The sequence below is a fragment of the Hippocampus guttulatus genome, chromosome 5 (genome assembly GCF_054856545.1).
Source record: "Hippocampus guttulatus isolate MCC_2025c chromosome 5, RoL_Hgut_1.0, whole genome shotgun sequence".
Lineage (NCBI taxonomy): Eukaryota > Metazoa > Chordata > Actinopteri > Syngnathiformes > Syngnathidae > Hippocampus > Hippocampus guttulatus.
This window is the reverse complement of record NC_141265.1, coordinates 12256207-12280538: the sequence shown is the minus strand read 5'-3', so window position 1 is coordinate 12280538 and position 24332 is coordinate 12256207. Positions and strand designations below refer to the sequence as shown.

At 43.9% G+C, this 24332-nt stretch overlaps 1 protein-coding gene across 4 annotated transcripts in view; it reads right to left on the bottom strand.

Moving 5' to 3' along the window:
• Window positions 1-23910, bottom strand: part of grid2 (glutamate receptor, ionotropic, delta 2) — a 377460-nt gene extending 353550 nt beyond the window's left edge. For all 4 annotated transcript variants that reach the window (XR_015100984.1, XR_015100985.1, XR_015100986.1 and 1 more), the window contains exon 1: window positions 23156-23910. Coding sequence is in view for 1 of the 4 variants with exons in the window: in XM_086111957.1 (XP_085968083.1) it covers window positions 23156-23243 (88 nt within the window). In the remaining 3 variants the exon portion in view is untranslated. The remainder of the gene's footprint in view (window positions 1-23155) is intronic.
• Window positions 23911-24332: the final 422 nt, after the last annotated feature.

Below are 24332 nucleotides of genomic sequence, written 5' to 3'. Positions count from 1 at the left end.
TTGATATGTCGGCTTCGCCTGCACTTCTGACACCTCACGAGGGGAATTTTGATGGCAACGCTGGACGAATAAGAGAGGGACGAGAGAGGAAGGAGGCAGATGCGCGAGGCCCTTTCACACCGCCGGCGAAAGACAGCATTTTCCTGCTGACGACATTTCGACAAAACAGTGACAGAAAAAAAAGGTGGACAATTGCACCTCGACCAACTGTCACCCGGACATGACACGGAACAAAGCGGCAGAGACTGTACAATATACGGCGCTTGTAAGGATGGAATCAGATGATCCTTTTCCACACCGTCCCTGCCTTGATGTGGGTGTAGATGGTGCACATAATCAGCCACGGCGAGCAATAGAAAGTGAACCGTCTAATGTCCCCAGTGCTGAGGGTAGTATTGGAGACCACCCTTTCTCTTCAGAACCACAATTCTGTTTTTTAACTGCATTCAATGAAATGGAGGGCTTGAATACAATCTGACATTAAAGGCAACCTTTGAAGGTAGTATCAGAAGCTGTTACTTATACAGACGGTAAAACTCTGCATTCTTTCCACATCTGACCCTGTCAATGTCTTGTATAAAACAGTCTGACACGTAACAAGAGGACCAAGTCAACCCGCCAATCTTCCAGCTTCAGATTTATTATCAGAAGCCGATTTAACACTGCCAGTGGATCCGGCAGTTGTCTGTGGAGTAGAAATGGCACCTGCATGGAACAAGAGAAAAAAGTTCACCCACCAATGTTTTGGGTTTGGAGGTAGTATGTACTGTAGGAGGTAGCGCCATTAAAAAAAAAAGGTCATTTCTGTCACAGTCTAAATATTCAAAATTGCATCAAGCGTTCTAACTCAGAGGAGGCGGAACCCCGCAATTGACCCAGCAATGTTTCCGCCTTTGTCAGTACGACCAGAAGCCTCCTGACCATATTCCGCCTTAAGGAGTCGTCTCAGAGGATGGATGGATAGAATGCTGCGGTCCAAACGCGACTGGGGCATTTCCATACTTTGTCAGTGCAGTCCAGGAGGTGCCGCTGAAGCTTTTGAAGCCAAAAATTTGCTTCCACATTGACTAAGAATCTTCAAACTTGCTTTCTTTTTCAGTCAGTGGAGGAAAGACAAAAAGCACCAGAGCCACGCGGGGCCATGTGATATTTTGTGTTCGGTCTAAACCTCGGATTAGGTTGTTTCGCAATACAGGGCCGGAGTGTGACTTTTAACACCCAACATGCACTTTCACGCATCCTGTTGTGCTGAGAGCAACTGTCTGACAAGCGTATTTTATGTCACATCAAATAACTAAATGAATACACTGACTTCCACGGACTTTGTGTAAAAGGCAAAGGCAAATAAAGGTTCAGATGTGGATAGTTTGCAGAGTGGCCGTGTAAAATAGCCAACAGTAGAGAATAGAATATGAGTACAACGAAGAAGAAATAACAAAAAAGAAAAACACTCATTTGACTCTGAAAAGAAAGCAAACAAACGGCAAACGTTCTGATTACGTTTCCTGCTCTGTTTTTAACATTCACCCCTGGCATTGTTCCGCTATGATTAAGGGTTTTTACCAAAGCTCTGTAATTCTTCCTGTCAAAGCATTTCACATTTAGGGAACAAAAAGAAAACTACGGAACGAGAAGAGGGGGTGGGTAGGCAAGGAAAAAAGGTGATTTTGATGTTTACCATCGCTGCTCGCCCCGAGCTGGCGACCTTGGCTTTAAAAAAATTACGACGCTGAAAATCTTTGCAAAGTAAACAGCAGAGAGTCACAGAGGAAGCGAAGGGAGAACAGATGCTGCAACATGACAGAGGTGCTGAATTTGGCTCCGGGAAACAAAAACATTGATGTCGAATATGCAAAAAAAAAAAAAGAAAAAGAGAGAGCTCAGTTGATATTTCAAAACTAGAGAAAGTGCTACACACACTAACACAAACTTTATGACAGCATCAACAAAAGCATAAAAAAAGGCATTTTAAAAGAGAATTTAAAGTTATCTTATTACTTTTCATCGGCGTATCTGCTCTCAACACAGGCGCACAGACGCATAATTTGCACAGTGCAGCCAAAGACTCTTCCATAGTACAATTATTGTGAATTCAACCCAAAACGTTTGAGGGTAAAAATATGCTTTGCATTCATGGAATTAACAGAATACGAGCACCTCACTGGACCTCATTAGAGGCAGCATCACACTTTGCTTTAAGGAACAAAGAGAAGAATATTTAACATGTTTTACTGTGAAGAAGGAGACTGGCGGTATACTTTTGTCCGGCGGTAGCAAATCCTTTAGCGTCATGCTAATTGGAGATAATCACTAGTAGTCGTGTGGACGACTGTGCAAGAGGTGTTGCTTCTCTAAAGTCGTGGGTGGCGTTCGATTTTGTTCATTCTACTCCTACATTCGAACCGGTATGATCCATTTTATTGTCCTTTGACTGGATCGTCTGTGGCCAGTGATGTGCATTTAAGTCCATCGAGCATTTATCCGCATGAGGATCGCGGGCAGGAGGCGGGGGGGACACCCCGAACTGGTTGCCAACCAATCGCAGGGTAGACATAGACCACAGGTGTCAAACTCAAGGTGCGGGGGCCAGATCTGGCCCACCAAAACATGTCAACTTCTACGATAATTGCTAAAAACTATACCAACCTTTCAACTTCTCATATGTAATAAATAAGTGAGATATTGTAAGCATTTTCTTGTTACCGAACCCCTAATTACACTAACGTAAACAATCATTGAAAGAACCATTATTCTTGACTTGTTTATTTGTTTTCACAGTCATGACGGCCCTCCAAGGGAAATGGGCACAACAATGTGGCCTGCGACAAAAATGAGTTTGACACCCCGCACATTGATGAACAATCATCCGCGCTCACACTCACAACTTTGGACAATTTCGAGTGTTCCATTAACCTGGCACGCATGTTTTTTGGGAATGTGGGAGGAAACCGGAATACCTGGAGAAAACCCACGCGGGCACGGGGAGACCACGCAAAAGCCGGAATTGAACCCGGCACCTCAACACTGTGAGGCTGACGCGCTAACCAGCCAACCGCCCAACCTGGACTTGTCACCACAAAATTGAAAGATACAAAAAACAAAACCAAAAAAAGCCATTCACATGATATGAACACCCATTTACAATTTAGAGTCCTCAATTAACCCGCCTTGAAAATAATGTTTGAAGATGAATCCAAACAAGCATCTAGTGAGCTACTGGTTAGCACGTCTGCCTCACGGCTCCGAGGTTCAGGGTTTGACTCTCGGCTCCGGCCGTCCTTTGTGGAGTTTGGATGCTTTCCACGTAATGATGTGGGTCGTCTCCATTTTCCAAAAACATGCATGTTAGGTTAACTGAGCGCCTGGCGATTTGGCTCACGAGCGGTCCGTTGTGAACCGCACCTGTCACCCTCATCAAGACAAGCACAATAGAAAATGTTTGGATGGAAGCAATCCAATCAGCGGAGGACAAGAGTCACAAAATGCTTTGCGATCGACCTCAGCGGAGAGGTCGCTCTCCATATGTTCTTTTAATGCATTGATACCAAGCGGCGGCCCGGGCTTCCTCAAGCACCGCGATGACACCATGCTTCTTTGTTATGACTTTGCAAACACAGTCGGGAGGCTGACAATGAGCAGACGAAGACGGTTAAAGAGGTGGGACGGCGCTCAGCGTGTTTGCTCTCCCCATATTTCTGCATAATAATCCTGACAAAGTTGTGCAAGCCAGCACGGAGCCAAGCACGGCGTTGACCAATTAAAATGGAGGCACATACTCTCTACCCCCAGAGTGTCCTTTACAGGCAATTACTCTCCGCTTAATTGGGTTCATCCACAGCCACCTTTCTCGCATGTCCAAGTTTGGATTGCTGATAATGTGTAAATCCGGTTATGTAAAAAGGAAATAACGGAGAGTTAATTTGTTCTAGACTGAAATTGTTGCCATCATAAAAAAATAAAAATAAATAAATAAAAACAGGCAACTAAGACAGAAGATGCCCACTGTCAAGCAAAGCTAAATTAAACAAGAGAGAATTTATCTAGCGGCCCGGTGGTCCAGTGGTTAGCGTGTCGACCTCACAGTGCAGAGGTCCAGTGCAGAGGTTCGATTCAAGCTCCGGCCTCCCTGTGTGGAGTTTGCGTGTTCTCCCCCGCGTGGGTTTTCTCCGGGTACTCCGGTTTCCTCCCACATTCCAAAAACATCCATGGCAGGCTGATTGAACACTAAATTGTCCCGAGGTGTGAGTGTGAGCGTGGATGGTTGTTCGTCTGTGTGTGCCCTGCGATTGGCTGGCAACCAATTCAGGGTGTCCGCCGCCTACTCCCCTAAGACAGCTGGCATAGGCTCCAGCACCCCCCGCGAAGCGGATCGGAAAATGGATGAATGGAATTTAACCACGCACCGTTTTGAAAGGGAAAAGTTGCCGCTCGGTAAAATTAATTTAATTCAATGTGCAATTCGATACTGACCACACTTTTTTTTTTCCTCTTTGCCACTTGTCAGTGGATGTATCAAAAAAAAAAAAAAGAAGAGTATAAGAAAAAAAAAACACTGAATGGAGTCAATGCTGAATAATGTGAGGTCTTACGGTTTGCTGACAAGATGGTTTGAACCCAGTTTGTGCCATTTGAGAGATTCCTCTGCTTTCTCTTTTGGCGCAACCTTATTCAGGGGTCACGACAGCAAATCGCTCTCTCGCATCTCTCCCTGCATATGCTGCACCAATTCCAGCTGTCAATACAAGCCTTCCCTTTCCGTGTCCACCAACATGCTCTTGGACTCCTGCCTGGCGGCTCCATTTCCAGCCTCCTTGCAGCGATATATCCAGTCTACATGTCCAAACTGTCTCAATCGGGCCTCTCTCGCTTTGTCTCCAGACCTTTCAGACTCTTGTTTTCCCTCTGATCACCCGTGACACTTTTCTACAGTCTCTTCATCCTGCCTCTACGCTCATCATCTCTCAAAAAACGTCTCCAGTGCTCGGAACATTTAATACTGACTGTTCCAAACAAACCCAAACCCCAGCCATTTTAAATGCCCTACTTTAACCTTTTCATGCACCCTGTAACCTGATAACCTGAGAACCTGTCCACTGTAGTAACCGCTGTCCCTGAAAGAGTTAAAACTTGCCAGCCAGTAATGCATGAACCTTCCCTCAGCAATTTCTAGGACAGTATTTCAGCTTCCTGCTGATTTGTGCCAATCATGGGACATGGATTAAATCACCCCCCGTGCACCCACACTTTGGTTAAGTGACCCCATGCTGATGCCAGCTGCGAACGGCCATGCACACTCCGGGAACATCTGTGTTGGGGTTGCATTATTTAATTGTTTGTTTGTCTGTTTCTTTCTTTGTTTTGGCAGCAAAGAGGCATGCTCGTGTCTGTCTCGGGGTTGGCTCTGATGTCATAAATAAATACAGTGGTACCTCTACTTACGCACGTGTCTTCATACGAAATGTTCAAGATAAGAAACGTCTCAACAGGAAAATAGTGTCTCTTCTTACGAAAGAAATTTCAATATACGAAAGGTAAAAATACAGTATGGGCTACTACTCACAGCTCCGAGTGTCCTGAACGCACTGAACATACTTGTAGCTGCTCTGCCGTTGGTTATTACCAAGCATCTTTCTGGCATCCCATTGGCAAAGAGGGACTTCTACCGTATGTGTCTGTGTGTGTGTGTGTGTAGATAGATAGATATGTGTCTATGCAGACTCCTCATCATTCGCCTCTCAGGCCATGAGGCATTCCAATAGTTTTAAGTAAATGTGAATCCCCAGAAAAAGTGTTCACCAGTCGGGTGATCGCTCACTATGGTGATGTTTGCCTTGGATATTTTCAAAGGATTGTTAAAAGCCAACAAAAGTAAACCTTCTTGGATAAGTTCTTCCCAAAACGCCAGGCAAAAACCACATCTGGGAAAGAACATGGACGAAAGAGGGCAAAAAACGATGAGGACACAGTTAAAAGTTAAATGACCATCATTTTTATTTTTATTCTTTGTTTTTTACATGATGCACAACTGTCATTTATTGCGCAATGATCTAATTGTAACATGAATTTGTTCCATATTTTGATGCATTTTTATGCTTTAGGAAACGTCAAAATTTCGGGGTGGGCTTGCAACGGATTAGGGCATTTACATGGAAAACGCGTCTCTACTTACAAAATTTTCTAGTTAAGAAATTTCTTTCACAACCAATTAATTTCGTAAGTAGATGTACCATTGTAATATTCACACCAATCAAGTGAAATTGGATAATGTCCTTCCGACCCACCGAATGATCTCTCACGCGTCACACAGTTTTGGCCATCACTGATCTTGCCGTGTGAAAGTTGACAGGCGGGCGAACACCCCGCCTTGTCTTGTCTTCACCGGATTGTGTTTCAAAGGAACACGAGTATGGACAGCATAACATCAGTAATGCCTGAGCTTTAGTTACAACTCTCTGTGTGGAAGAGGCTGAAAAAGTAAGAATCCTTGCCAGGGCATTCCATTAATAAACTTTAGCATCTTCCCTTTCACATTGTGAAATTGCAGAAGACAGCACATGGCTCTTTGAAGTTCTCGGCTTTGACATTCCCAGTATTTCTGTACGCCGTGTATGATGGGAAAATCTGCGAGTCATCTCTGCCTCCTGTTCTCATTTTGCCCCGTGGCCCTTTTCACTTCACGAGCCGCTGCCAGAGGAGCACGGTTCAGGACCGCGAGACCACTGTTGTGAAATTATGCATCGTGACGGACTCGTGCGCTATCCAATGTGACAGCTCATCTTATGTGCATGACGAGCTCGGCATCGGCAAAGTCCTAATCTCTCTTGTTGCCGTTCTCTTTTACATCCCCCTTTGCCTTTGTGGTTTCATTTTCTTCCCTTTCGACTGCCAGCTGAGTTTCATTTTGCTTGATTTATTAATGCAGCCGTGAACATCCTCTGTGCAAGATGACGTGGATGTTGCGGTAAAAAAAAAAAAAGTTTTCAATTAATTATTTTAAAGGAAGATGGGAGTTTTTAAAGATAAAGAAAGCCCAAACTGACATTTTTTTAATTTTATTTTAAGGACGGGAGCTCATACAAACGAGTAAGAACTAAAAAAAAAAACCTGTTAAGTGGTGTAGTGAGAGCCATATGGAAGCCATTGTCATGAATGTCACATTGAACCACTGGTCGTAGCAATCTAATTACGTTAGCACTGGCACTATTAGAGAAACACGCACTAAATACAGTGCCATGTGTTCTGTTTTAATAGCCAATCAGTAGCAAAAGTGTCAAGGCTAAGCTAATGATTAAATCACACAAACTGGTTTTCCGCAGAAGGTATATTTCCCAAAGCCAGCGCTTGGCGAAGATCAAAGGATTAGCCCCGTTTGCTTTGTCGTTGTTTTTTACGATGCTAGCAGCACGAGAAACTGGTTACGCGCGCGCCGTGTATACGAAGAACAACAAATCCACTTTTCTTCAGAGCTTGCCCTTTTTTAACCCTTTCATGCACCAATAATGATAACCTGTAACCTGATGACATAATCGGCTGTCCACTATAGTAACCGCTGTCCCTGAAAGGGTTCATGTAGCGGGTGGGCTGAAACTCATCCCAGGTGACTTTTGGTAAGAGGCGAGGCAGACATTGGATTGGTCACTGATCAATTGGAGAGCGCATTTGGACAAACAACCATTCGAAATGTGTTGCGGGCCGATTACTTCGATCACTTGCGCCATGGAACAGGCAAATGCTTGTCATTGTATATTTCAATTATTTGCTGTGGCTCCAATGGATAGCATCAGAGTGAGAACGTGACATCCTTCAGTCTCATGGTTGGGATGTCAAACGTGAAATAGTCAACGTTCTTGTTCCAGCAAAATATTTTGCAAATATATTTTCAGACACTGTCAACCTTGACAACGTATATGAAACTATGGTATGCCAATTGGGACGACTACACATCAGCAAATATGGTCATGCTGCATCTCCTCCAAAAAAAAAAAAGCAAAAAAGGGTGCGACCAAGTCTGTGCTGGTACGACCAAATGAAAAAGTTGGTTGCACCAGTCCTACCAGTGCAAAAGTTAGTGTATAGCCCTGTCTGTTCATCACTTTTATTCATGCCACAGAAGCATTTTAAATCCAAATACTTTGAGTGATTAGAACTTTACTACTGTGTGAAAATAGATGATGAATTACTTCCTGTTCTAACCTCCATTGTAAACTGAGGACCCCTGTATACCCCCCCCCCCCCCCCCCCATCCACCACCACTAAATGTTCATTATCACCGATGCTAATTCATGGAATAGAATACTTTATGAGTGCCACTTTTTCCAGGCACACTTCACTCAAAGGGGGTGGCCCGGTGATCCAGTGGTTAGCGTGTTGACCTTGCAGGCAGGTTCAATTCAAGCTCCGGTGTTTGCATGTTCTCTCCGGGCCTGCGTGGGTTTTCTCCGGGTACTCCGGTTTCCTCTCACATTCCAAAAACATGCATGGCAGGCTGATTGAATGTTCTAAATTGTCTCTAGGTGTGGGTGTGAGTGTGAGCGCAGATGGTTGTTCCTCTCTGTGTCGTACGATTGGCTGGAATCAATTCAGGGTGTATGCCGCCTACTGCCCGAAGACAGCTGGGATAGGCTCCAGCACCCCCCGCGACCCTTGTGAGGATAAGCGGATCGGAAAATGGATGGATAGATGGATGGACTTCACTCAAAAGTACACGGTAGGAAAAAAAAAAAGCCCTGTACAGAGCACTGCTGTCAGACGCCCGCAGTTATCAGGGTCCATTTTTTTGCTGAAGTGACATGTCAAGTTGAAAAAACTGCATCGACTCCACTCTGACAACTTGGATGGGGGAGGAAGAAAAAAACAGGGATGGGGGTTATGAACTTGATGTGATAAGCAGACGTTCAACTGTACGTATTATTTAACTGGCCAGTCGACGTGATTGACAGCTAAGTTACCAATTCCCAGAGGAGCACATGACTCATGTTTCTTTTATTTTTATGCAACCTCCAGGTTATCCCGCTCACATTTTTGCATCCATCTCTTCTCATCCAAGTCGATGAGGAGCTCGTTACATATTTGCTCACTACCTCGCACTTTATGACTCACCGTTTTACCACTCAGAGTGATCCACAACAAAAGATCTTCCATGTATAACGCCGTTGCTATTCATCCACACCCACGACCATCTCAATCGGAAGCCTGGTAGAAATGTTATTTCCGGAAAATGGGAAAATGATGTCATCACACAGAGCTATGCTCCGCTGTAGTGTAAGTACAGTCACTTGCCGACTGATGTAGCCCGTCAGTCACCGATGGACACAAACGCACTCCAGTCCAACTGCAGGCTGCACAGCTCAGCCGAGGAACGGAATATGAGGAGAGACAGTCTTATCCCCCCCACCCCCCCATCTCTGTGTAGTTGCCGAGGGTGATGCGCACTGGACGGCCGTCTAACACGCTGCATTACTGCGCTGCATTACTGCTGTACGTGTTGGATATAAAGGTCTGAGCAAAGGTCACGTCAGTACACGCTGGCCGTGTACACCAGATCAGACGTGGAAGCGAACCTGCCGTGCAGCTCTGAAGTTCAATGTTTTTCTGCAGGGCGATGGAGCCTGCGTTTGCATTCCATCATCAGTAAACAGATGCAAACAATTTGATGACATTATTTTTCCGTTAGGGTGGTAAGAACCAATTAATTTCGTAAGTACCACTGTATAGGTTTCAAAAGTTGGCTAAATGTGGGAAACGGATACTCTGAAATGCTGGATCTGTACTACGACGAATTATAAACCATGAATCCGACCAACTCTATTGACAGTGTAGCGCCTGTTTAGCTCGCATTTATTTTAGCTAATCATAGCCAATTTAGTAACGTTCCATTCATCAAAGTAACCTTTAAGACCTTATATGTGATTCCAAACAGAAAAAAAACTACACACTCATCCCCCCCGTTGTCTCTCGCACACAATAATGTACAAAAGGTCACCGGAAATGAGTGGAATTCATGGAAGCAAAATCACAACAATATCCCAATGATTAGAGCCGGGGCCTGCGGACGGAAAGAGGATTTGCAGCTTAACTTTTTTCAAGATTTAGCTACAAGACTTATACTCAGTATAGCACAGTGTAATTGAATAAGACATTTGCATATGGATTACCATTTTGTTGCTTTTGATTTAAATGTGGCAAACAGACACTCAGTCAAGGGAATACCGGATGGGTTCAAAAGAAGCCTTATAATTGTCGATTGTAGGCCTTTCCCAAACCTTTCCACATCCCAACAGAGTCAGTGCACAGCCTCATTTTAAACATGATGTAAATATTGGATATAAATTGTATGTCTGATAATTACACTTCCAAAAATAAAATCCTAAATTTTGAGTATATTGAATAATTACAGGTCAAGTTTCCCAGTGGATTGTTTCTTCTGCTGAAAACGGCAAAGCTACACATAAGACTCCATTGACAACCGTTTGAAATATTTTTATATATTTTTTTTAATCTCACATACCATAACGTAACATTTGAGGATATTTATATTTAGACTCCAGTGGACTCCCACTATTGGGGTGGCATATAGGTCGGGCTGGCCTGCGAAGAATTGTTGCCCAGTGAAATGTAATGGGGGGGGGGGGGGGGGGAATAAACATTAAAATATAGGAAAAAAAACTGAAAAATACTGAAAAAACAATTGTGGAACAAAAATACTTGGATTTTGCAAATACACAGGTTTCCGAACCACAAATATGTACCGGGCCCACTGTACTTTTTTTTTTGTATTAGACAAGGCTAAGGCCTGACTCAATTCAGCTTCTCCACACACTCATGGATTCTTGGCCCCAAGATGGTACCAAAGCAACATTTCATATGATAGATGGCTTTGGTCTTGGCACAAATTGAGTATAGGACAAAAAAAAAAAAAAAAACAAAGGACATGTTCCATACCAAAATTGGCCATTCGGCAAATTCAAATCCTGAACTGTGACTTGCAACGGCATGTTCAATCTATTTTCTTTCAATTTTTCATCGGTTATATTTGTCGAGCAAATGGGGTGTTACTGTGCATCTGAAATTATAAGTGTGTTTGTCACTACCGATGTTGAACCAGGATAATTATGAGCAAATTGAAGTGTGTCTTTACTTAACCCGTTCATGCACCCTGTAACCTGATCACATGATCAGCTGTCCACTGTAGTAACCGCTGTCCTTCAAAGGGTTCATTTGATAAGTTGTTTCTCCTTTAAGCCTCCACTCGGCATTATGAACTAATTCAATAAAGAGTTGCAATCTGTTACTTGTTCAGGTATTTAGCCCTAATACTCCTTCAGATAAAGCATTTCTTCCCCTGGGGTGTGGGAATCTCTGCCGCATACACTGTATGATGAGCTTATCAAGACAACCGTGGTGATTCTGCCTGTTGTAGAACAAAATAATAGCCATTTCCATCCCTAGCAAGTTGCCTCAAGTCTTGTTTTCTCCGAAACAGAAACAATTATCAACGCTATCATGTCATTTGGTTTGGAACACCCCGTGGGGTCGTGCAAATACATCCGTCTGCAGGTGGACACAAAGGAGAGAAAACGAAAATGCGAGGCGATTGAACAATTGACCTTTCCAAGCATTCAAGGAAGTAATGCAACATGACAATTCACATACACAGACGCTCAAAAAGCTCCTCTCTGTCCTTGTGTGAACATTATGTCCGCGGAACAGAGTCGGGTGTGGCTAACATTAGTGCTCTTCCGACTTTCAGCTGAGCTCGCATTCACGACCCCTCAGCCGACTCATATTACCCACAATCCCTTTCAGATTTGACCAAAAATAGTGGGAAACTGGCGGGATTCCGTGGAATTCCTGTGACGGAAAAAAAATGTCCCTTCGAGTGTGAATATCAAACTATTAAGCAGTTTATCATTTGTATATGTGTCATTTCAATCAAGTCACAGATGTATTTTTAATGTCACCTTGGTGCCAGTGCAGTTCTTTTTTTTTTTTACAGCTAACAACGTGCATTGTGTCCTAATTGAGGGCCTGTATTTTGACAGTGTCATTCCGCCATGCTCTTTTTGACAGCGCTCAAAGCCGCATTGTTTTCTGCCAAGAGGAGCGGCAGCCTCAAGATCACGGAATCTTAAGAGATGACTTGTTATCCAAGTTAAAGGGGATGTGTAGTAGACAGTAATGAACTTCTTTTTAGGCTTGCATGATTAAACACCGATTGTATATTACATACAAACTAAGAGGATTTACTCAACAAAAAAAGAAAAAGAAAAAAAAAACAAGGGCCTATGTTCTTAAAATAGGCATTGAACATGCTGCTTTCCATATTGTGCATACTGGGAAAAAAATCCCCCAAAGCACTTTATAGGAACAAAAAAAGTAATTTCAAAGCATTATACCAAATCTTGTTTCATGTTTGCCGCCGCTGTTTATTCCATCACGTTCATGTTTGAGACCCTTAAGGAGCACACATTTGCCTGGCTGCGAAGCCGCAGTGCAGATGGGCGCATGCAAGCGGCTTTGAGACATGTTGCCAAATGTGTCAGACAAACAAACAAACACACTGACATCCCACGACGGTGATTAGCCGAGGGTTTAACATCTCTCAGTTCGGATGCGTGTTTCCGGAAGCGCTGAAAACATGCAGATTATGTCGGAGGAGGGGAAGGGGGGGACTGGAGAATACCGTCGTCTCAGTTTAACCTATGTCATTTTGGAGGGATTTCTAATTGTATTCGTTGAACCTTTTTAACTTCACGGGGCAGATTTTAACAAATATGAACAAAGGAATCATAATAAATAGCCGTTGAATGGCAGTCTTATCTTAACATGGGCAACTTTTGTGGAATTATGGTCCTCTCAATGTGGCCTCTGCAACTTTTGCGGGTGTCACAGTCGTTTCGTTCGGTTATCAAGAAAGCACGCTCACTCTCATTCTCCAGGGATGGCAATGGCTAGTGATGAAAAAAGCGGAAAGGGGCGTGGCCTGGACGGGGCGACCAATCACAACAAGTAAGACATCATACACGTCCAATCGCAGGACTGTTTACAATCGGAAGATGGAAAGACTGATCGGGAGAGCTCGTGAAAACTCGACGATAAGGTACCTGACCCCCCCTAAAATTTTCTCAACGGATTTAGACGATTCACAAAAATGATCAATTTAAGAAATAAAACGGCGGATTTCCGTGGAAAATTGCCATCCCTGATTCTCTCATGCAGCCTTTGAACAAAGAGGAACGGGTAAGAATAGAAATACTGCAGTAGCAAGTGTGCATCGAAGCATCATGCTGAACATAACCTCGACTCACTAAAAAATAAATAAAATAAAAATAAAAATGGCTGCAGCATTGTGACTCCACACAAGCTACTGCAGCGTCTCAAGCCCCCCCGCCGCACGCAAGCCTTTGAAAAGAGCAAAGTCACCGCCTGCGCATCACTCATGCGATAATTGTGTTGTATAATATGCAAATGAAGGCTTCAGCTATAATCTACCCTCCGCCCAGCTCAGCGCAGCGTTGAGCAACAGCACCACCAAGTTGTTTTGCTCTCTCGCACTGTGGGGGTTGACTGTGCGGTCATAATGAAGTCACTGGCGTGTTCAATATGATATCACGCCGCATAACTGCTCGGCTTTGCTCCCAAGGTGTCTTACATGCATAACAAGTTCGTGCCAAACAATACATCAATACATTCTTTGGGGGATGTAAACGCATCTATTTTCTATATGCTCACCGGTGAGCGGGAGTCTATCTAGGATGAATGGCGGGGGGGATTCAAACCCAAAACTGCAAACGTGTGAAACATTAATGCTAACCATTAGCTTATTGCGCTTCCCTTGTGAGGGTATTTTGAAATATTTTTTTTTTCTACATGTTCTACTTCCCGTATAGAGTTTTTGATATATTCTACAGCAGGCGTCAGCAACATGGCGCCCGTGTCATGCCGAAGAATCACGCCTAGCTGTTCGCGGGCCTCAACAAAAAATAGGTCACTGGTGAAACGAAACTCCTGATATCATAGCAATGATTTAATTATTTTGAAGAATGACGATAAGAAATCAACCAGATCTGTGTGTTCGGATAAATTCATATTATTCACTCTTAATAATTTATGATTCAAGATAATTTTAACAAAGTTGTTATTTAGCTAGCAGGCCTCCGCATTAATCAGCACTCAAGAAGTACAGTAGCTCTCAAGTTCAAAAAGGATGGTGACACCTGCTGGAAATTAGCACTGAAATTAACCCTTTCATGCACAAATAATGGTAACCTGATAACCTGATAAACTGTCCACTATAGTAACCGCTGTCAAATTGATTTTTTTCCATTAATACAGGATTTAGTTGGTCTTATTTAAAAATTTTAAACCTATACTAAAAGTTTTAATTTTCAACAAATCTTCACTTTGTAACAGTCAAATAAAGTTTAGCCAGGTGTGTTGAAAATTTGCTGTTTATGACGACATATGCTAATACCAGGTAGTGATTAGTTGCATTTATGGTCTATTTTACTGCCAACGAAATGTGCATACATTTTCTGTCGCAATTACCCTCATAACTGTGACGGGGGGAGGTGAGCAGGGCGCATGTAGTGAAACTATCATCGCACTCATACCGACATGGACAATTTTGAGGCTTCAATGAATCTAACATGCATGTTTATGGAATATGGGCGGAAGCCAGCACTTGGAGAAAACCCGCGGAAGCACGAAGAGAACACACAAAAACTCCACACAGGAAGGCTTCGAACCTCAAAACTAGGTACACATGCTAACTATTAGGCCCAGCAACAAAATGCAACAGATAAATAAAAGGAGGAGGGTCTACAAATGAGGTTCTACGAGCTGTGTTGTCTGAGTGTACATGAGCTTCAAATATGATTCTATTCCCTAATTGTCATTTACCTTTGCTAATTGCTCAGTAGGAAATGTCCACATTAGGCTTTTATATCACATCAGTAAACATAGCGGAGGGATCAACATGAGACCTGATGGTGGAGGATCTCGTTCATTGCTTTGTGTTTGAAAACAACAGCCAGCATTGATATTGTATCAAATATATGCTTGCCTTTGTGACACCCCGACAAAATCCTCTGGCAACATCTCCTTGGTTTACTGTCCAATGAATCACTTAAGTAGATGTTAATAAGCCAATTTTCCTTCTGCGTGTGTCATTTCGAGCACTGTGCCACAAAAAGCCGCATGGCCACCATTGGCTACCGTGGAAATAATTCCGCGAATTGAGTGGGCTGCCAGCAAATGACACAATTACCCTCACACAGATGCACGCATGAGGACCCACACACCCACACATGTACGGTTCCCGCGCGGAGATAGCGCTCGCCGAACGAGCCTTTCTAAAGAAGTGCCATGCTTAATGCATGAACTGGCCCTCGTTGGCGCACATGCATGACCGAGGCATTTGTTATACACGACTGTACATATAATGTACAGTACCACACGTGAAAGATACTTAATGCACATTCAGGGCACCCTTTGGCCACTTTGCCGCACGTTTGACTCGAACAAGCAAAGCTAGGAGCTGTAAATATTCATTCCATTGCACAAATGTAACGCATAAAGAATAGATGAGCAGCGGTCTTAGACACATATAGGACATGCTCAAAGACTAAAGACTGCACGCGGGGACGTATAGCGACAATCATCGCGATTACAGACTCGCTGAGTACAATTGGCCCCACTGTTTGTTTTTAACGCATTTGTACTTTAATTTCCAAAGTCTGATTAATACGGGTCATAATTTGTGTGTGATGAGAGCGTGTCTCCATTCCGCTCTTGAAAGAGTTGGAAAATGAAACTTGGCGTGCGTGCAATGGCGGCGGCATATTATGAGTAGCTACTCATATCTGGTTGCTAACCTTCCACTAAAAGGTCAAGTGTCACCCAAGAAGGAATGCAAATGACACTGAACGCTTACATAATGACGATGCAAGGAAGCACACATGCTAATGCAAGGCTCTATGAGGCAGCAGGCTCAACAACTCCGGTCCTGGAGATCACCTATCCTCCATCTTTTAATCAGGGGTGTCAAACTCATTTTAGTCGCGGGCCAATTTGGAGTTACGTCTTCCCTCGGAGGGCCGTTATGACAGTGAAACCACAAAATTACTACTTGTACACAACAAAATAACAGATTTCTAGTTTTGAAATCAGTCAATTATAATAGTTTGTTCAATTATTGTTCAAGTGAGTGTAAACTAGGTAGCAAAATTATTGCAAAATCTCAACGTTATTTATTACACATGACAATTTGAATTTTTGGGACAATTTTAGCAAGTTAACACACATGATTTGCTTTCGCGTGCCACATAAAATGACCTGGCGGGCCCGATCTGGCCCCCCAGGCCTTGAGTTTGACACCTGCGTTTTAGATGTTTCCCTTGTCCGTTACACCTGAGATCAAATGATCAGGTGCCCTCGAGGGACGGAATTGGTGACCCCACACCCTGTTTATGTCTCTCTAAGTTCCTCTTCCTGCTCTTGGCTGCCAAGTTAGTTGCGCTTGAGTCATATTAAATCTGTAAATCATGGAACATGATCATCTCTATAAAAATAAAAATTAAAAAAAGAGTGATGGGAGAACATCCATTCTTACACGTGAGTGTTCACAGCCTAGCACAAACAGAACCAAATCACCGGGTGACAAGAAGCTCGGCCATCTGGGCTCGTCCAACCGAGTCAGCGGCCGTCACACCTTCATCGGCAGCCGAGGATGACAACAAACGCAGCCACGGTTTTTCCTCACAGCCTATATAGTATTTCTGGCGGTTTCGTCGCGTCAGTCCGCCTTGCCCTCTAACATTGTGTCTCATGCTTTTTTTTTTCCCACCTCTGTGAATCATGCACATGTTGGGGAAAAAAAGAAAAAGAAACATTGGCATACAAGCATTCCGAGATACGAGGTGCTAAATCTTCCCGGTCAAAGATAGCGTGGACCAGCGTGTCTGTCAGCACTCACCGATGCATAACTCAAAACACGTGACATTAATAGACGGCGTCTAGCAGCCGCCGCTCATGTGTTGCGTTCATGGGCCGCATAAGAGAAATTTACAACACGAGCTGGTTGTGGAGGCACTGATAGCACAGAGAGAAATTCACTGGGTTTGAGTCCCAATTGCCTCTGTACGACAAAGCCACTCTACGGAGCACGTGGACATGCGTGTGCATCGAAATGAGAGATTCATGTCCTCACCACAAGCAATGACATATTTACTTTCCAGCTTCACGATTGCATAAATTCACACCACTCCCATTTATTGGTGTACTGCTTTGCAAAAGTGGCCCACTTGTGACCAACCCACCTTGCCAGTGAAGACCAAGACCACTCTTGGGTGTTCCTCATCAAAATAATGCGGGAAAACACAAATACAAGACTGCATTAAGGCCATCAGTCAGAATCAGAAATGCCAACGAGTGAATATATCGCGCAGAACAAGCTTCTGCTGTAATTACTTCCCAGCATAGGAAACTAAGTCTGAGGCGAATAATTGTGCGTGTGTCAATTTTTGGTTTTCTCCAATGTTGTCCTTGCATTCATGATGAATCCAATCCACCAATGAGCAACCAGCTGTTGTCATGACAACACCATCAGCTGTCTTTCGACTGCTGAAGCAGCAAGTGGCTCATTCTCCAAGGTTCATTCGAGTTTGTCAAAGGGTCGCGTATGCTGCATTCTGAGTGTTTCCACAATACAATTTTGCCTTTTTCTTGCAGAAAAGGCAAATGGCAGGCGGTCAGGCCGGGTGCACACTACTGCTCACTGGGATCCAATTTCCCACCGACTCCAAACACAATATACAGTGTAGAAAATGGACATTCGCTATATTCTGCAGCAGGCCATAAAATAAAACCAGCTCTAATGCATGACTCTCCGCTCTTGCCACCTCATTTGAATATTCGATGCCCTTGGCATTTAACCCTTTCATGCACCCTGGAATCTGATAACATGAGAAGCTGTCCACTATAGTAACCGCTGTCCCTCAAAGGGTTAAAATGTGTTAGTCACCATGATGGAAAGTTGGGAGCAATGCAGCTGTCAAGGTAGGATAAACAAAAGATGCAATGTTCTGCATTGAAAATGTTAGCGGCGCGAATGAGAGAGAGATAGCTTCTTCCAATGCATGCGATACAATGCAAAAAAATAAAATCAATAAAATATGTTGTTCACTGCAGGATTTAATGTGACTGCATAAATCAAGCAGTGTAACTAATCAAGAGGCACCACACCGCCACTCGTCTCTGCGTGTCAATACAAGCGGTCCTCATGAAGCAAAAGTGAGGAGTGGGGGTGGTGGAGCATTGCCATGCAGCACACGACGCGCACAGGGACACGAGGCGAGTTCTCCTCCGCACACTCCCCATCCTTGTGCATGTTGATCACCACGTAGGGAGATGCCAGCCAGCCAGCTCGGATCACTTGAAACTGCATTGCTACAAAAACAACAGCAAGTCCTTTGACAAGGAGAACAGAACTTTAAAAATCGAATACTATTATCACATGTTTTATTTTTATGGCCACAAAGGCTAAAGGCCTAAAATAGTATTTGGAAGGCTGGTATGGCCATTTTGCTATTTCTGGATCGTTCTGCCCAACATACCGTATTTTCCGCATGATAAGGTGCTTCGGAGTATAAGGTGCACCTTCAATGAATGGCCTATTTTGTGTTCATGTATAGGGTGAACATTATAAGGCACATAGAATAGAAGCCACAATAGTTATGCATCCACCAGATGGAGCTTCTCTAAAAGGAATACAATACAATGCAGCTTTATTTATATAGAGCTTTCAAACCGCTGCAGCTGTAACAAAGAGCTTTACAGAACATTTAAAATACTACGTCCAAGAAATCTGAATATTGATCCACATATAAGTTGTGTCAAATTATAAGGCACAGTGTTGGCTTTTGAGAAAATTGAATGCTTCTAGGTGTGCCTTATGGTGTGGAAAATACGGTAATTGTACAGACTAAAAATAATTCCGAAAGAATTTTTTGGAAATGGACCTAATTTGGGCTCCATCTTAAAATGGTATCGCGTTTAAAACCATTTGCAGAATATTCCGGGCACATGTGAGACTTTCGTTTCACCTAAACCGATTCTTAGCTTGTATCAACTGGCGCATTCCGGTGCCTAACTGATGAGGTGGTGTGCTTCAAGGGCACATCTGGCTACAAAATGGAGTTTCATTGCGGACATGAGAAAGTTATACGGCCATGACTACATATGGCCAGAATACACACTTTACCACCAAATAACATGAATGCGATCAAGTTAGCTCTTGCCGTGCTTTCTGGGTAGCGTAAGTGTCAGCTGTGCTTGTGTTAAATGGATGGTGTACTGTAGGCATGAAGTTCATTACTCATGGTTAGAAAATCATGTCAGAAAATAGGTACGTGCATTATAAGAACTATTCACGTCAGCGGTATAGCAACAGTATTATGGGCGCCGAGATTAAATTGAGGGGTGAAAAACTGTCTAAATACAGCCAAGGGGCGCGCAAATCCCCCCCCCCATTCAACCCCTCCTCCCCTTTGATATACGTCCCGCTGGCCTCGCCTTCCCTCAATCCATCTTTAGCAGCAACAAAGAGATTAAAGAGGGATTACTTTTGACATGTCAATGTGATGCGCCTGTGGGCTATGCTACTTTTTTTTTTTTTTTTGCCTTTGTCATGCAGTTCTAAGTCAATACGATGCGTGCGCACACACACAGCAAATCATACACGCACAGGTCAGAGTGGTGTAAAGAGGTTTGCTCCATGCTAAAATCCCAACATGCCCCTCAGTGTCACGTCCCTTTCCTTGAAACACTTGTAAGAAAAAGCAATCCTCTCATGCACTGTGGCTTCTGGCCGCGGTGCTGAGGGGGTAAGAAGAGATGGATTGGCGAGGGAAGGAGACAGACAGAATTGTTTCATTCTTTTGTTTTGTGTTTTTTTTTTGCCCGTGACAACCTTTTGTTGCGATTCAAAGTTCGTTTGGCGAGCAATTAAATGAAGTATTGATCACGAGGCAACGTGGCAGAGGAAATAAAAGTGAAGAACTCAAATCAAATAAGTGAAACCAGGTTGCACTCAAATTTGTTTGTGCGAGAGCCACCGTAATGCGGTGCTTCAATGAGTCGTAACTAGAGGAGGAATAAATGCGACTCGCATCCAATAAACCACGACAAGGCTTTCATTGTCTTTCGAACAGAAAACGCTTGCTTGTCTGGTTTGCACAAATAAAGACAAGTAAGAACTTGTTGAGTAGGATTTTATACAAAAGGAAAAGCCGGTCCATTTGGCGGGAAAATGACATTTATGGATAAGTTGAAAAATGGTTAAATTTTGCCTCTGTATAAGAATGTGACTCAAAAGACATACTGATTCATTTTGGGAACGACAGTACAGATTGAGGAATCTGGACCTGCTCATTCGTGTAATTAAATTCCAAAATAATTTTGGATAAAATGTGGGTGTGTAGCTTGTGGAGGTTCCCATAAACTGGTTTATGATCTTGTCCTACATCCAGAATCTAAACCAGATTGTGTTTGGAAAAACAAAGGGACACAATTTTGGATGAAAATTGATGGAATTTTGGTGCATTTGGTGCTCTAGTATGATTCCAAACCTTTTCAGCGCAATCTAGATTCAGAATCCGGCCCCATTTTTGTAACACAGACATGAAGCTGCCTGTAATTTTCATTTAAATTATGGCATGCAGCATCGGTATGACTCAAACTTTTTATTTCATTCTAGATTCTGCATTTGGGTAGCGAATGATGGGTAGCTAATGCTAGCTACCATCCACTACATCAATCAACAAGCTGCGAATATTACCATTAATTGTCCGAACGATTTGTTGTCTACGTAGTTTAGGAATCAGAGACTGTCCGCCATGTAGCCTATGTTGAAAAAAATACATTCAATCAACCTTCAACTGCTTTCAGTTCCGTGTTATTGTTGGTAAGCGTACAGAGAAAGGTCACATCCTGTCTCTGTAGCCACGAGATTTAACACTCCAATGTAAGTGTGTCAGAAGGATGAGGTTTCCGTGTCGTGCGGCGAGACACTTGCGGAACACGCCGCTGCTGCTGGGATCAGGCCAGAGAGTCACATGGTGATCCGCTGAACTGCTGGATTAGAGATTCCTGCCTCGCCTCGCTGTGGCATGTGGCACCTCCACCGTTGTGGGGGAACATCCTGCTGCACTCATGTCGTAAAAATTCAATGCTAGTCCAAATGAAGCCTCTCTTTGCATTAAATCAATTCGATTGCTGTCTTGAGTGTCAATTTTCAGGCAATTTTACTTTCTTCTGATAATTCGATTCGGGTAGTAGGCGGGGTGCACCCTGAACTGGATGCGAGCCAATCGCAGGGCACACATCGACAAACTACCATTTGCGCTCACACTCACAACGAGGGAAAATTTTGAGTGTTCCATCAACCTGCCATGAATGTTTTGGGAATGTGGGTACCCGGAGTACCCGGAGAAAACCCACGCAGGCACGGGGAGAACACGCAAACTCCACACAGGAAGGCGGGAGCTGGAATCGAACCCTGCACCCCTGCACCGTGAGGCGGACGCGCTAACCAGTCGACACCGTGCCGCCATCAGAACACTGATTAGCGCGCAACTGTTGTATTGCGATATCATTGACAAAAAAATCTAAATCCTATCATCACTGTATCATGATACTGCTGGCAAAATAATCCAGTATCCTACTTAGAGTGTGCAAACAAATCAGTCCAAAAGATTCCTCGAGTTTGTTTTGATCCAATTTATCAATTATGTAATGGCTCAATCGTGATAGACAGCTGGGATAGGCCCCAGCACGCTCGCGACCCTCGGGAGGATTAAAGTGGATCAGGAAATGGATGGATGAATGTTACATGATATCAACATTGGGAAAATATCTTGCAGAGAGCCAATAAGTCACTGAACTACTTTTTCAAGATAATTTGTGCTGGATCTGGATTATCATTGACAAAATCTCAAATTGCAAGTCTGCCTGATGCCGTTTTCATGAGCAATTGTCATTGACATCGCAATTTCAACCCCTGTAGCCCTACGGCCCGCCTAGCCCGCCTCCTCTCCCCACATGCTGGACCTCACAATGATTCCGCTCCTGACAAATTTCAACCAGAGACTTGCTTTTGGCGCCAAAAATGGATCAAATCGTTGGTGGTTCTACCCCCTGGACACCGTCATCTTATCTCAGATTAATCCAGTAAACTATACCGTCGATGCCATTTTAACCATGCAGGATGCAGTCCAAATACATTCCCAAATGGCCAGGTGCTCATCACGATAGCGTCTCAGACTCACACACACACACACACACACACACACACACACACACGTATCCGCTTGCACTCACTCTCTGTCTCTCTCTCTCAGTCTCTCAGGCCATTCAAGTTGCGCAATCGTTATGCACACCCACCATGTCTTCCCGCCATCCACATCTCCTAAATCTGCACTCATGACACTCAAAGAGGGTGGGAAAGCTTTTCCCTTGCAAGTTAAATGTATTGGCAGGACATTTTTGGAATGACAATTTTTTTGTTTTTAGAATTGCAGAGCAGGCCGGATCAAATGCTCTGGCAGGCCGCATATGACCCACGGGCTTTGGGTTTCACCCCCCCCCCCCTGTTCTAATGCAACAGTGCCACACTTTGGAGGCAGCAAAGACGGCGGGACGTGATTTATTCCTCTCTCCCTTTCTCTTGCTCTCTGTGCTGGCACTGCGGATGCCTGCGATGGATATTATGGGTACGCTCACTGTAATTTTTGAAAATGTATATCCTTTTCATGCCATCACTTTGATCATCAGAATAAAAAAATAACAGACAAAAAAAAAACAACACCTGTTTTCCCCAATTGTGAAATCACTCAGGATGACATTCAGGATGTGTCGCACCCTTCGGATCTTTTATATTGATTAACCCGCGGAGAAAGCCGACACCTCCCTCTACGAGGCGATGCGTGCATTTGAAGTTCAGGGTCAAGTTAAAATGAAAAGTTGACGCATATAGGAGACATTTATTTATTTTTTTGTTGATTTGTTTTGTAGAATGCAACCATGCAAAATTTGGGATCCAAAACCAAGACAAATGGTCCTGAAAAAAAAATAGCAGTACGTAAATATTCTTACTCACCAATGTGGATGATGGAGTCCGAGAGCGCACACTTCCACTCGTGGCTCCAAAAGACAGCCATGAGCAACACAGCGCAAAGAATTCTCATGGTGTCCAAACAGATCGATGGATTGACAAGATGAATAGATAGTCTCCTCCCTATTTAAAAGCAGAGAGAATCCAAGAAACAGGCGAGCCTTTTTTTTTTTTTTTTAGTCCATCTGTAAGGAGCAGCTCATGCTTCACAAGGATGCAAGTAGAAGAGGAGAAGGAAGAGGAGGAGGGGGGATAAGTCCTGGTCCTCCCCGGTGTTAAATCATAGCATGGCCAAGAGGAGAGCGAAGCGCGAAAGCCGCAGACGGCGAGCTGCAGCGGAGGGAGGAGAGAGCAAATCTGCAAGCTTTCGATGTCTCAGCTTCACCCTTTATTGTTGCCCCCTCTACAAATCCGCCGCAAAATCCAAACTCAATGGAGCAACCCAAAAACCAAAACTTCTAGCATCTTTCTTTCCCCCATTGGTTCCCTAGTCACTTCCAGAGCACACACACTTTTAGTCCCAGGCTGGAATACACACCATATTCCCAAACCGAGGAGGGGAAAATGCTCCAAGGTAAAAAAAAAAAAATAAGAAAATGAGCTGTACAATGTACACTTTTCTTTTCCACAGCAGGATAACCGGATCCGAAAAGAGAAAGAGCAGCAGCGATGATGCGCACAGCCTCGCTCCTCGCTCCGCACTCTGTATGCGGGGACTCACGTCGAGCCCCGGCGTGCGCACACAGAGGATGGGGAAGGGGAGGTACGTTGTGTCCCTGTGTGTGTTTGGGGGGATAGAGAGAGAGAGAGAGAGAGAGAGAGAGAGAGAGAGAGAGAGAGAGCAAGCGAGCGGTTTGGCAATACATTGATGATGAGGACCATGGATGCTCACTCATCCTGTCAATCAACTTCCTATCTCTCTCTCTCTCTCTCTCTCATAAACATCTACATTCAAAGCAGATGACTGCCCCTCTGATAAATAGTGCCGCTCCATTCCCCCTCCATCCCCCTCAAATGTTAGCTTTGACTATAAAACTGCTTGAATGACAAACCGGTGGTGATGGTGACTGTGCCTGTTAGATACAGTCAGCAGGAACAGGGACGACCAACAGGTGTCCCACATTGTCTATCACAGTCGCGTCACATACTGTATACTTTTTGA